This window comes from Equus quagga, chromosome 14 (assembly GCF_021613505.1).
Source record: "Equus quagga isolate Etosha38 chromosome 14, UCLA_HA_Equagga_1.0, whole genome shotgun sequence".
Lineage (NCBI taxonomy): Eukaryota > Metazoa > Chordata > Mammalia > Perissodactyla > Equidae > Equus > Equus quagga.
In genome coordinates this window covers 67,946,386-67,962,029 of record NC_060280.1, presented here as the reverse complement: position 1 = coordinate 67,962,029, position 15,644 = coordinate 67,946,386, and the positions used below count along the sequence as shown (strand labels likewise).

Sequence of the window (15,644 nt, the reverse complement as noted above, 5' to 3'; positions counted from 1 at the left end):
CCCTGGTAGCCACTAATCTGTTTTCTTTGTCCACAGGTTTAAATTCCTCATATGAGTGGAGTCATACAGAGATTGTCCTTTTCTATCTGGCTTATTTCACTTAACATAATTCCCTTAAGGTCCATCCATGTTGTTGCAAATGGGACGATTTTGTTCTGTTTTGCAGCTGAGTAGTATTCCATTGTATATATATATACCACATCTTCTTTATCCAATCATCTGTTGATGGGCACTTAGGTTGCTTCCATGTTTTGGCGATTGTAAATAATGCTTCAATAAACACTGGGGTGCATAGGACTTTCGGAATTGCTGACTTCAAGCTCTCTGGATAGATACCCAGTAGTGGAATAGCTGGATCATATGGTAGTTCTATTTTTAATTTTTTGAGGAATCTCCATACTGTTTTCCATAGTGGCTGCACCAGTTTGCATTCCCAGCAGCAGTGTATGAGGGTTCCTTTTTCTCCACAACCTCTCCAACATTTGTTACTATTTGTTTTAGTTATTTTTGTCATTCTGATGGGTGTATGGTGGTATCTTAGTGTAGTTTTGATTTGCATTTCCCTGATGATCAGCAATGATGAACATCTTTTCATGTGCCTATTGGCCATCTGTATATCTTCTTTGGAGAAATGTCTGTTCATGTCTCCTGCCCATTTTTTGATCAGGTTGTTTAATTTTTTGTTGTTGAGTTGTGTGAGTTCTTTATATATTATGGATATTAAGCCTTTGTTGGATGTATTACTTGCAAATATTTTTTCCCAGTTAGTGGGTTGTTTTTTTGTTTTAATCCTGTTTTCCCTTGCCTTGAAGAAGCTCTTTAGTCCAATGAAGTCCCATTTGTTTATTCTTTCTATTGTTTCCCTTGTCTGAGAAACTACTTGTGTTTTAAACTCTAAAGCTTTAATAATTAAAAAAAGAAATCAAGTGAAACAACAGAAATTTGTTTAGAGTAGTAGACAACTTTTGATTTTATAGCTGATTCAATATTTCTGATTTTTTGATAGTCCTTGTCGCTAGTAATTAATGCATCAAAATACGCCGTTAAATCTTTTACTACAAAACTTTACACAAGTTTAATTAAAAAATCAAATCAGATTGCTAAAAGTACTCAAGTAAAAATACGCAAGATCCAGCAATTCCAAGTATAGACTCAAAAGAATTGAAAGGAAGAACTTGAACAGATATTTGTACACTCATGTTCATAGCAGCATTATTCTCAATACTCAAAAGGTGGAAACAACCCAAGTGTTCACTGATGGATGAATGGATAAACCAAATGTGGTATATACCTACAATGAATTATTACTCAGTCTTAAAAAGTAAGGGAATTCTGACACACATTACAACATGGATGAACCTTGAGGACATTACGCTAAGTAAAATAAGCTGGTCACAAAAAGACAAATATCGCATGATTCTATTTATATGAGATTCCTAGAGTAGTCAAATTCAGAGACAGAAAGTAGAATGGTGGTTGCCAGGAGCTTGGGAGAGAGGAAAATGGGGAGTTAGTGTTTAATGGGTGCCCAATTTCAGTTTGGGAAGATGAAAAAGTTCTGGAGATGGATGTGGTGATGGTTGCATTACAGTGTGAATGTAACTTAATGGCAGCAAATCGTATACTTAAAAATGGCTAAAACGGTAAATTTTATGTTATGTATATTTTACTATAATAAAGAAATAACACTAAACCACCTAGTAATACTAACTATGGAGTAGCTCTTCATTCATCAAATCTTTATTAACTTCCTTTAATAAATTTAAGTTTTTGCTCAAAAAAAAAAATAGAATATACAAATATCAGACATGCCTGCCACTAAGGTATAAGGAAAGCTAAAGAAAGCGTTATCATTTCATGGATTTCATACTCACAATGTCCTGATTTACTTCACTTTTCTCTGGGTTTTCCTCTAGATAAATCCTCTCTTTCAGGCCACTTTTGGGACTCTAATGAAAAAAAGACATCCAGTTCATTTCAATAGGCTCACCAAAGGGGGATCCACTCAGAATAATTTCCAAATTTCATACTTGTATTTGAAACTTCTAAGTATCTTTCATACAATACCTGACTCTGCTACATTTTTCCTGACCTTACAAGTCACAGCTTTTTAGTTTTATGTTGATAAAACAATATAGAAGCATTAGAATAGTTTTATTTCATCTCCAGGCTTGAGGGCTAATTTCTACCAAATAACTCTAACTAGATATATTACATATCTCAAACTTATTATGTCAAAATCAAACTACATCTTTATCCATCTCCCCTAACCCCCTCTGCCCCAAACTCTTCTTTCTATCCAAGTTAAAAGCACTTTGGCCTGTTTACATGAATGAAATTAAGCTGCTATTTTTCTGTTACTACCTCATGTGAAACTAACGTATGGATTTATATGAGATTTATATCGTATGTTTGGGATGACCTAATAAAAATACAAACAATATGATATGCAGAAATTTGGAGGAATAAGGAACACCCCAAAGCAATGCAAGTCATTCTTCAGAGCAGCTGAAAATGAGGTACAAAAGATTTTTATGTGAATGCCAACAGGGAAAATACATGCTATCTATACATATACCAAGATACCACAAGATAGAGAAAACCATAGGTTCACATAAACCCCACCTTGAAGAAATGGATGACTCTGGGTCTTGGACAGGAGATATAAAAGATACAGCTAGAATAATCTGGTCACACGAAAAAGCAAGAGAGCTATCAAAGTTACTGGGGAGTCATGTCAAAAAACACAGAAGACAACTTGAAGGGGCTCCCACTAGTTTAAAAAGGGACAATTTAAACATCAAAAAGAAGGACTGCAACAGACTGAAACACAGTAAGCAAATACAATAAAATCTATGATTTCAAAATATTACACACACATCCCCACACTGCTGACTTCTGGAGTTGATTAGGGTATCAACGCTTCTGAAAACAGACACATGAAGGAAAAGAATCAAATATTTATTCTGCATTTCCTATGTAAGCTATATTTTAGGGTAAACTAAAAGCTAGTAAGAGAAAATTCTTCTTTATAAAATAATTCCATCTAATAAATACACAAGGAATGACAAAAGTATAATAACATCACTTTGAAACTGGTAATTAAATAATGGATGCAAGCATTTTGATTATTAATGGCAGATACAAACATTAGATAAATCCTTAATGGAGAACTTTATAATGAAGAAATCATACTGACATCATCTGAACACCTTAAACAAATTTACAGTCATAAAAAGACACCCAGACATTCACCTCCTGATGTGATGTAACAGGATGTACAAAGTACCATCATGAATTATTTTTGCCAAACAACAACTCTCAAGCCTTAATCTGATCAAGACTCCAGATCTATCAGTTTTCAGGAAATATACATGGAAAAATGTATTAAACATCACCATGAAAATACAATTAGAATCTAGGTTGTTTTACTGGACATGTGATCCATTTTCTTTAACCAAAAAAATGGGGATTAAAAAAAAGAGAAGTAGGGGCCAGCCCGTGGCCAAGTGGTTAAGTTTGTGTGTTCCGCTTCGGTGGCCCAGGGTTCACCGGTTCGGATCTTGGGCGCAGACCAACACACTGCTCATCAAGCCATGCTGTGGTGGCACCTCACATAGAAGAACTAGAATGACCTACAACTAGGATATACAACTAGGTACTGGGGATTTGGGGAGAAAAAAAAAGAAGGAAATTATTATATATTAAGAGATATTAACAAAAGGCTGAAGACCTTGACTGGATCCTGATTCAAATAAACCAAATGCAAAAATATCATTATAAAACAATTAGGGTAATCAAATCTCATATTAAGAACATATTAATTCTTAAGTTTTTTTTTTTTTAAAGATTGGCAGCTATGGGGGAGGAGGGAGGGCAAAAGGGGTGATTAGGCTCACACGTGAGGGGATGGACTATAATTAGTTTTCAGGTGGTGAACATGATGTAATCTACACAGAATTTGAAACATATTATGATGTACATCTGAAAATAAATAAATAAATAATTTAAAAATTAAAAAAAAATAAAGATTGGCACCTGAGCTAACAACTGTTGCCAATCTATTTTTTTTTCTTTCTGCTTTTTCTCCCCAAATCCCCCCAGTACATAGTTGTATATTTTAGTTGTGGGTCCTTCTAATTGTGGCATGTGGGATGCTGCCTCAACGTGGCCTGATGAGTGGTGCCATGTCTGCACCCAGGATCCAAACCAGCGAAACCCTGGGCCACCGCAGCAGAGCACGTGAACTTAACCATTCCGCCATGGGGCCTGCCCCAAGTTCTTAAGATTTGATAATGGTATTATGGCTACATATTTTAAAGTCTTCTTTTCTCTTAAAAATGCATATTAATGAAATAATGTCTTGGATTTACTTTAAGATCATCCAGTATTTGCAGGGTGTGAGGAATGAGGGATATAGACAAAAGAAGTCTGAGCACCTGTTGATGCTGAGGCTGGGTGATTAGGTACATGAGGGGGGTCATTATGCTAATCTATTTTTGAATAGGATTGAAAATTTTCCAAAATAATTTTTAAAAATATCAGCCACAAATTGACAATCAGAGAGGCAGATGCTCTGAATTTTAGAAGATGATTTGTGATCAAGCTGCTTCTCTTGTGAGAATTGAGTATGTAGCTATTCTTTAAAGCCTTCTCTGAGGTGAGCAAAAGCAGGGAATTCTACAATGATAAAAATACCATAAACACCACAGGGAGATTACTTTATAAAAATGAGCATAAAATGGAAAAAAAAAATTAAAAGCACTGATTCAAAAGATAAGAAGACTGACTGGTTCCTACAATCTTAATACAGTACAATTGAAACAAACATGGAAATCCATAAGGTAAAAGCAGCACATCTTTAGCTTCAAATGCACACTTGTAGGAATTAAACTAGGTTTGTTACGTTTTCAGTAAATATCCTATCATCTCTCACCTAGATTTCCACAATATCCACCTATTTATTTGGCTTTAGTCTCCTCATCTATAAAATGGTGATACTGCTTCTTCAAGATTATTATGTGAATTAAAATGAGTATCTGTAAAGCTTAGGTGCAACTGCCGACACAAAGTAGGTATTCAGTAAATGGTAACTATTTGTTAGCCATTCAACACACATTTGTTAAGTTCCTATTAAGCCAAACAGTCTTCTTTTCGTATACATCTCCCTATTTACTCCAATTCATTTTTCACACTGACATGTTTCTGATTGTACCTCTCTTCTGCACACAAGATAAAACCCAAACTCCTTACTCATTCATCCTGTCGGTCATTCGAATACTTATTAAAAACCAATTACGTGTCAAACAGCCTTAATTCATTGGAATGCCTGTTTCTACACTTGCCAGTTCACTCTGTATTTTAGAAAGCTGTACCTGTAAGCCAAACATTTTCATGAAACATTCTCCTAAATATAAGATAAAATTAAAATTTTCCATTCGTATCACTTGTTCTGTATTCCTACAATCTGCCAGGCTTTGGAGATATAAAGTTGAATAAGACAGTGCCTGTGCTCTCGAGAAACTTTCCATCTAATGGTAGAGACAAGCCATGAAAACAGAGGAGAAGCAGCACTAAATCAAAAAAGAGACTATGAGAAGGATTCCCAAAGCAGGACCACTAGAACAAGTTGAAGTCCTTTACAACCTGGACTCAAGACTTTGTTTCTAAGATAAACTCTAGCCATTTCATCCATAACCCTAATATACCAGTAAAATTTTCGCTGCTCTCCCCAAATGTTATGCATTTTCATATCTCAGTGCCTTTGTATATTTAGAGTGCTGGTACTCTGGAGCTGCGTAGAGGCAGATCACTTATTACCTGGGGAAGTCTGGCAAGTTAGTTAACTCCCTCTGGCCTCAATTTTTTCTTTTGTAAAGTTATGATAACAATAATAGTACCTCATAAGGCTGTTTTGACAATTAATTAAGATAAGGAATGTAAAACACTTATTACAGCATATGGTATGTATGCTCAATAAATATTAGTTACTGTAATTTTTTCCTTGAGTCAAAATTGAAATTTTTCATTAAAATCTTTAGCCTATCCAATCATAAGACTCCTATCACCATCTTTCAAAAAAAGAAAAAAATCCTTAAATTTTCCACATAAGAAACTGAGTCATTGGGCCTAAGCCTCAAAAGGTGGCCTAAATGACAGCATAGACCAGTGGCTTTCAAATTTTTCTTACTGCAACCTTCAATAAGAGAGAAATTTTACACTGATAACCAGCACACACACAAACATACACGTGCTTATACACGTCACACGTGTGTGTATATAGCAAAAGTCACAAGAAGTAAACATTTACCTCTTCTACATGCAAAACACTCTTATTTTTTATTCTAGTCTTTTTTTTTAAATGCTAGTCCCAACCCACTAACCCACTAAATTGACTTCATGACCCACAGTTTTAAAAGCACTGGTTTAGACTACTTTCTTCATCACTTTTAAAGAGGTGATCTATTTTTAAGTCATTATTCCCATCATTGCATACTACTTACAAAGTATTGCTGAATAAATAACACTGAATTTAGTTTTGAAGTATTCATATGACTATGGTGTTACATCATATTCAACTTAAAATATTTTCTTATCAACTTAATAAATATTCATGTTTATCTAGCAATTTCTGGGTTAATCAAGAAAGTGTTAACTAAAAATGGGCTATTAACTGAAGTCTAACAGGAATAAGGCTTTTCCTCTTTGCAATGGCAAAGTGCCCCATGATTCAAGACTGAGTCATTCTGACCACAAATGGAACATTAACATGCTCTTAAAGATATCAACAGTTGGCCTCTCGGTTCAGTAAGAAAGCACTGGCATTATTAACTTCTCTGCACACAAACGATGCCTGCTGGGAAATTCCATCTCCTCAAAAGAAACATTTGGCAATGGGCATCCAAAGGAAAAAGTGAACTCTGGAATTAAAAGCTCATATACAACAGTGCCCAGAATTTCTGCTCACCAAATTGCTATATTAAAGATGGTGGTGATAAAATGTAAGTAATAAGAGAAATACATCTAATTCATGTAATTTAAGATCAAATCTAGAAAAGGGTTATAAAGAAGAATACAGAAGATAAACATGTAGAACACTTACATCTGCATTGTCACTACTGTGCCGAGAAACATCTCCACTGCTATAATCAATTCTGCCTAGTCCGTCACCAGGATCTGCTTCTACCTCACTGACTGTCAGGGCATCACCTAAAGGCTTGGAGGACGTAACTACAGCTCCATCCTAAAACAGATTAAACACATACACACGAACATACGAAAACAAACCTTTGATTACTGACTGCATAAAGAAATAGAGTCACACTGCAATCTAAATGGAGACTGTTAAAAGTTGGCCAGTTTGATGTGATCAAAAAAGCTTAAAGCTCTGAAAGTTAAATGCATAAACAACTACTAATTCTGTGGTTCTAAAATGCCATGACCTTAAAGAGAAAGAAAGTAATATTTTAATAAAGAGAATGAAAGTTCAAACTTCCAAATAGAGCAAAAAGATAGTTTGTTAAATTATATAATTTATATTCCCTGCCCATTAGTAAAGATTATTACACTATAGCATCTAGCTAACTGCCTTCCAACACTTTAGAATTTCAATAAATTGCCAATTCTGGGACACAATGCTATAACATAGATTATTGTAAGCTTTTACATCAGAAACCGTATTTTTACTGTTTGAACAGAGTAAAAACGTCTTTGAAATGTCAACATTACTGAGGCATAATACTCAAAACTTCATATAGCTAATGAGAACGAAAGTAAGGAAAAAATGACCTGTAAAAGTACAGTAAACCAAAAGGTCAGGAGGCCTTAGAACTATGTGACCTTGTCTAAGTCATTTAACCAGCTTAGGCCCTAATTTTCTCAACTACAGCATGATTTTTTAACTTTAAAATGAGCCCAGGCTAGATGAGCTCAAAGAATCCCTTTAGTTCTATGAACCTGGGACTTTCACTTACAGACCTAACTCAGAAAAAATAACCAATCAACAGCTTTTACTCATTTTAAACAGCAGAGCCAATCTGCCCATTTTGCTTTAAGATGGAAGCATTAAGGAGCTTTTTAATCCCAACTGTGACTATTATAGAATATAAATTTAGTTGACATATAAATGCTGAGCTATTTTTTCTAATGAGACCGTCATCTCTGTAACTTATACTCATGTAGCAAATTCTACTGAAATCTATTTTTAAATCACAATAAAAATACAGTCATTAAGAATATGAATGCGCTTTGAATTCATCAGCCTGGGTTTAAATTGTAGCTCCACTGCTTTTGAGCTACCTGACCTCAGATGAGCTATTTAACCTCTGTGAATTCCTCTAAGTGCACATGTAAAATAGGGGGAAACAGTGGTATCTAACCTCAGAGGGCTGTTGTGCAGATTAAATGAGAAAATGCTTGTCCATGTAGTTAGCACTGTAATTTTGTAAAATGTTAAACCACTACTTAAAAACATAACTGCCATTCTGTTTCAAAAGGGCAGAATGAAACTCAAAAATGTAAATGTATGTTTCTGAACATATTTTAGTAGTTTATCACATCATAGCAAAAGCATTCAATTCTTTTCTGAATTATTATGGAACAAAAAAACCGTTATTATGAGCAAGCAAACAATCAGAAGCCCACATTTCTTTTAGTTAATCCATTATTTCTGTAACATCCTACACAGGACATCCTGTTGGCCTATGTTAGAAAAAATAACTTTTAAAAAAAGCAACTGCAACATTCTCTGACACATTCCCAGAAGAAAATTCTCCTGCAAAGAGTTGGGTAGCATTTTTAATAGTGATGCTACCTGAGCAGAGCCTGTGGCTTTGGATAACTGCTCTTGCAGCTGAGGAATGTGTTTCTTGGCCTCTTGGATCTCTTTTAGCAATCTTTGGGCAGGTGTTCGGTTGTAATCTTCCTGCAATAACTGAAAAGTTATAAAAATATTTTGAGAATTAATTACTTATGTCAAGAAAATATAGAAAAAGTCTATTCTTAACAAAATAGCTGATGGCACTGATTACAATACCGCTTGATTGTGATTAGGATAAATATCAACTCAACTACGCCTACAAACAACCCCATTTCTAACTTAGTACCTGTAGCCGTTCCTGTTCTTTCTGTAACATCTTTCTCAGAATTTCTACTTTCTGGTTATGAACCACATTGTTTTCCTCCTAGAAAAAGATTAAAAACAAACAAAAAAGAAGCAATACAGAGCAAGTGAAGCTATAATAAATAGAAAAACGAGACATATAACATTATGCCTCAGTTGCAATTTTCAATACCTATTAGGATTTTCTTTATTTCCAGCAGTTATGGGGACAGGCTTTTAGACATGACACTTAAAGCTAAAAGGTTACAGGGAAATTTCAGCCCTTCTATTTCACTTTAACTAAACTAGGTTCAAGAAAACATTAAATATTCATCTTAGTTGGAGAAATGAAGTTGCCTTAAGTATAACAATAACATCTTACACTTTCCCTCCTTTGGATCTTTACTGTCAACTCCCATGCATGGCTCACATTCCTAGTACTTTCTACCTGAAATATTGAAACAGCTCCCTAACACATCTCCCGCTTTCTTTCCTTGTTTCACAACCTTACAATATTTTATTAGTCTTTCTAAAATCCTATTATAACCACAGTACTCTCTTTCTCAAAAAAATTTTAATGGATTCTTACTGCCTATCCAGTTACATGTAAATTAGCCTGGTAGCAGTGATTTTTCAAAATTAATAGTCTTACTTTTTTCAAGCTCATCTCTCACTACATAATTCCTTAAGAGACACCAGCAAACGAGTCCTAGCTACTTCGCCAGAACACGTAGTGCTTTCTTGGCTCTTTACCTCTGTTTACCCTGCTTCCTCTACCTAGGTTGCCCTCCTCCTCACTGCCAACACTTAAAAGTTACCTGTTTCTCAAGGCCCAATTCAAATAATAGCTTTCCTCAAAGTCCCTCTTTACCACAACTGGATGTGCATTCTCCCTCCTTCGAATCCTCACAGAACCTAATATTTCCCCCTTCATCATGTCTACATTCTGCCTTTGTATTATAATTATTTGTATACTCTTGTTTCAGTCTCAAACAACAAAGGTTTATTAAGCACCTACCATATGCCAAGCAATATTTCAGGCACTGGGGACAGAACAATAAATAAAATAAACAAAAAAAAAACCCCTGTCCTCCTAAAATTTATATTGTAAGATAACTAAGGATTTTGAATATAGGATATTTTAATTATATTTTTGTGGGTAGCAAATTCCAAATTATTATGTAATTTTTATATTAGGAAGTTATTTTCTAGAATCTTGAACTTAAATTTATTTATCAGCTCAATACTTCAAAACTCTTAATATAAAGCACAGGCATCATTGCACAACTAAGCATTTACAAGGAAGTTTTCCCACTCTTACCCCCATGAGCACAGGACTAGTAATTCTCTCCATATTCCCAGATGCTCCAGGTGAATGCGGGGATGTCATGATGGGAGACATATGTCCAATGACTGATGGCTCTACTTCAGAATCAGCAAGTGGAATCTGGGGCGACCCAGGTGGGCGTCCCTGAACAGTGAGAGCTACATAGGAACCAGCTTCAGGCGAGGAAACAAAAGAAAAGGGAAGGAAGAGAAAATAACATTGTCAAAAAATTTTTTACAGCATTTCACTACTTAACCTTTGACAATTCTAAAAGATCCAGTTATGTCAGAAAGTTTCATCATCTGCTAACCATTTCTCCACAGAAAAAGAATTCAGTTTGTCATTTCTCTTTTATGATTCCCCTAAAAATCTAAAAGAACAATGCCATTTTCAGATAGCAAATTACTACTCATAAGATGAGATGTTACTTAAAAGCAAATAAAATTTATAACCTCAAGAATTTTTTTAATTTAGGAAAGAGTAAATTAATATAACCATCTACTAATGACTATGTTCAATTAATTTCTTAAATGTAAATTTAAAAAATTATGTTTTAAGATGATGCTAATTAGGCAGGATTTAACTAATTTTCTGGAATATAATGATGCAATTTTAAATTAGCTTTAAGAAGTAACTATGACAAAAACTATCCCATAAAAAAACAGAAAGAAAAAAATAATAAATAAGTACTGAGTTTTAACTTTTAAAATTTGGAGAAGAGAGAAACTCACTAGGCATATTACAAGAAAAAAACAACAGAAAGCAAAATTAACCATAACCAGAAAGATTCAACAATAGACATTCATTATTTATCTCATACCAAGAAGATAAATGATTCCAAATAAATGACTTTTCTAAATAACTGACCTTTAAATGACAAAGTCTTTCTCTTAGACTTTCCATTAGAACTTTTAAACGTATTTCACACTTTCCTCCCAATTTTACCCTCCCATGGAACTCATTGTCACTTATTTCACAGTGTTTGGGGTTCTAAAAATTATTTTTTTACATTTAATGGTCACAAATGCTATGATTTGGGGGGATTTTACATATATATACTTTCTGAGGTTTTTCGATCTTATTTCTCTCTCTCTCAAAAAGTCATCTATTATATCTTATTTACTTATTCATGTGCTTGCCTTCAGTAACTTCCTAGATCTTCCCTTCCCTTCTTTAGTAATTTTTTTAAAGTGAAGAAGGAAATAGTTGGAACTTTTATGTATTTATTTTTTTGGTGAGGAAGACTGGCCCTGAGCTTACATCTGTGCCAGTCTTCCTCTATGCTGTATGTGGGTCCCCTCTACAGCATGGTTTGATGAGTGGTGTAGGTCTGTGCCCAGGAACCGGACCAAGGCTGCTGAAGCAGACTGCTTTGAACTTAACCATTAGGCCACCCAGGATTTAGTTTTTTAAGTAAAATTTATATTGAAATGAGTAAAATATATAACCCAACAAGCTAATAATCTTACTTTTTAAACTTTTTATTGAGATTATGATAGTTTACAACCTTGTGAAATTTCGGTTGTACATTATTGTTAGTCATGTTGTAGGTGCACCACTTCACCCTTTGTGCCCAGCTCCCACCCTCCCTTTCCCCTGGTAACCACTAATCTGTTCTCTTTGTCTACATGTTTAACTTCCACATATGAGTGGAGTCTAACAATCTTACTTTTTATACTCTGCAATAGTTAGGCACATATTTACTATCATAAATCATCATATATATGCAGCACATAAAAATTCACAAATCACAATCTCATTAAATAAGTAATCAAATTTATTCAACTATGCAGATCTCATTTTGATCATCGCATTTCTTTCTAGAATGCAGTGAAGTTAAGAACTGTGAACAAAGTGACCTTAGAGTCCTGGTACTCTGATGAAAAGGTAAAGGAATTCATGGGTTGCTTTACTTAAGTAATAAGAAGGCCAAGACAGAATTCAGTTTATTGAGTTTATTCTAAAGATGTCCACTCACTGAAAAGAAATAGGATTAAATAAAACAGTAGTGTTTCTGCTTGGCCATAAATAACTCTCTCTTATTTGTAGTCTACTGTGGAATAGTCTGATGAAAAAGATTATAAATTCTTAATCCTGGAGATTTCTATAAGAAGATCACTACTCTGGATTATTTAATCATTTACTTATCTGAGGGAACATGATTATGTTAGACGATTTTTAAAAGTTTCATTTCAGTTCATCTAGGCCATTGTGTCTGATTTCTCAACCTCTTCCCTCTGAGGTGACTCATGCATTTCTTTCAAATATATGCTTTCAATATTACCACAGATGACAAGAACAGCCACATATACGAAGTGAGTGGAAGATACTTATTAGTACGTTAAAAATTTTCACCTCAGATTTTCCTTTAATGCAGAGGTCAGCAAACTTCAGCTAAGAGGCGAAATCCACCCCACAGACTGTTTTGGCAAATAAAGCTCTGTTGAAACACAGCCACACTCATTCATTTACATATCACCTATGGCTGCTTTTGTGCTAAAACGACAGAGTCAAGTAGCAGATCACACAGCCCACAAAGCCTAAAATATTTACTATCTGGCCTATTACAGACAATGCCTGTTGATCCTTGCTTTAGAGCTTCAGAAAACAATTAACACCGAGAAGACATTCACCTACATTTGATTAGCTTCACCACTTCCAGATGGTTTGAATGAGTCACCAGAGTTCCATTCACCTGTAAGAAAATGAAAACAGTGCATGTCAGATACATTCTATTGAGACAACTGATAAATTTATTTCAGGAATTATCATACATAATACAACCAATTACGATATAATATAATAATATAGTACACAGGGCTATATTAAAATACGAATATATTTGATTCAGTATTCACTTTTATCACTATTCTGTAAGGTACACTCAACAACCAAATGAACTTGAACACAAAACAAGGCCTTGACTTAACTAACTTATTCACCACAAAAAAATGACAAAATATACCATGCAACAGACTTACAAATCCTTCACAGTGAAGAACTCTTGCAAATAGAAAAGATCTCTTTGGTTTTTAATTACAAATTCAATGATTTGTCAAATATCATAAGTTTTTTAAAAGATGAAAAATAAGTAATACTTCCATAATAATACTCAATTTACTTTCAGTTTTCCAATCATGACCTAATGTTTACAAAGAAAATTAATTTACACTAAATGTAGGAAATGTTATCCAAAGTCTACACTAAATGAAACAAATTAAGGTAAAAATATCAAACATGGATCTAACATTATTTTTGCTGTTCCAAGTAAAATTAATTTTTACAAGTTCAAATATATCAGCGTATAAAATAAAAGTAAAACTATATTCAACATGCCCACCAGAGATGATCACTGTTAACCATGATGTTTAATCTTTGAGACATTATTCTAGCATACACACAGACAGATACACAGACACACACACACATAAACATTATAATTGCATTTCTCCTGTAAATAAATAAATACTTTTTTATTGTACTGTGGATATCTTTTAATATAGGTACATATAGACCTAATCAATTCTTTTTAAAAGCTGCCGATGAAATGCAATTTATTTCTCTAGACCTCAATTTATGAATATTTAGATTCTTTATAAGTTTTCAATATGATAAAGCTGAAATGAATTTCCCTATCCACATACAACTTTACATTTATACATTTATTTCCTTAGATAAGTTCCTAAAAGCAACACTGCTGGTGAGAGGTTATATGCTTTCTTAAAGTATATAACTTTTGATACTTATTCACCAATTTCCATCAAAATAGATTTTACCTAATTTATACTGACAACAAGCTCATGAGAGCAGCCATTTTACCATACCCAACTATGCCAGATGTGTATTATCAATCTTTACAATTTCTGAAAACTGAATATATTGTCACCTATCATTTTAATTTCTACTTCTTTGTTATCAGAGAAGTTGGACATATCCTCATTAATATATTGTTTATTTCAATTGCTTTGGGGAATTGCCTGATAAAATTCTTCACTCATTTTTCTATCAGACTATTCTTCTTAGTAATTTAAAAGTGTTCTTTACAAATAAAGATATCATACTCTGTAATATGTTTCAAATCTTTTTTTTCCAGATAGTTCTATGTTTGTAAACATGTTCATGATGGCTTTTCCTGTTTAGTAATTTGATTTTAAGTAATCAGATTAGTCAACTGTCTCAAGAGTAATTACTGTCTAATCCATTCTTTTCCCACTAATCAGAATTCAAGGCCTGTTTCTAGATTTCCTATTGTGTTCCACTGATAGGTCTATAAGCTAGACTAGTCACTTTCTTTAAATTAATCTATACCATCTCACCTCACAAGTACCCATATACATAAATTATTTTTTTCTTCAGCTATTCTTATACCTTTGTAAAGTTCATTTGGAAGAACAATCAGTTTGACAAGTAACGATGCACCTCCCCAACTCTATTTGTATACTTTGATAAGAATTTCTTGCTAACAGTTTAATTTGGAGAGAAACGATCTTCACAACAGTGAGTTACTCTCCTATTTGAGAACATACCACTCCATTTATTCAAGTCTTTTATTATGCCCTTCAGTAAAGGGTAATATTAATTTTAAAATAAATGAAATAAATTTTCATAGTCGACAAATCCATCATATGTAATACACTGCTTTTTATAAAAATCCAAGTGAAAAAAAATCAAAATATGGCTAAGATAGGCTGTTTTTTAATTCTACCATAAATTCCATAATAGTCCTTTCCTTACCTTGATGATTCGATCACCTGTCTGTACTCCAGCCCGCATGGCTGCTCCATCTGTAAGAGAAACTAATTATTTACAATGTAATTCATTTGTATTCACTGACAATCTTCTTGAAAGAGAAGCAGTGTAACAAAGTGGTTAGAAACACGGACTATAAAGTCAGACAAACTTGAAGTTCAAATCCCGCCTCTGCCACTCACTAGTTGTGTGACCATGCACTGATTTTATGTTTTTTTCCTCTAAGCTTCAATATTACCTGTAAAATGAGGATAAAAACTACCAGCTCAAATTATAGGACCCAACATAAAGGAAGTATTCAATATATGGTAATAGCAGTAGAAGATATTAATTATTGTCATTTTGGAAAAAGAATGGATATTTTTGAGCCTATAACCCATTTCTTTAACCTGTCTCTAACAAAACATCTCTGGTGTCATGAAGAAATAAAATTCCACAAACTTCTGTAAGAGATAATGCATAAAGTAT

General features: G+C 33.8%; 1 protein-coding gene across 3 annotated transcripts in view; it reads right to left on the bottom strand.

Moving 5' to 3' along the window:
- Positions 1–15,644, bottom strand: part of ARHGEF12 (Rho guanine nucleotide exchange factor 12) — a 139,622-nt gene that overhangs the window by 44,372 nt on the left and 79,606 nt on the right. For 2 of the 3 annotated variants that reach the window (XM_046637566.1, XM_046637567.1), the window contains 7 exons: positions 15,162–15,211; positions 13,065–13,122; positions 10,422–10,600; positions 9,105–9,182; positions 8,813–8,932; positions 7,103–7,243; positions 1,875–1,949 (listed from right to left, as the gene is read on the bottom strand). In XM_046637566.1, the coding sequence (XP_046493522.1) occupies positions 1,875–1,949; positions 7,103–7,243; positions 8,813–8,932; positions 9,105–9,182; positions 10,422–10,600; positions 13,065–13,122; positions 15,162–15,211 (701 nt within the window). The remainder of the gene's footprint in view (positions 1–1,874; positions 1,950–7,102; positions 7,244–8,812; positions 8,933–9,104; positions 9,183–10,421; positions 10,601–13,064; positions 13,123–15,161; positions 15,212–15,644) is intronic. The other variant, XM_046637568.1, reaches the window with a different exon arrangement.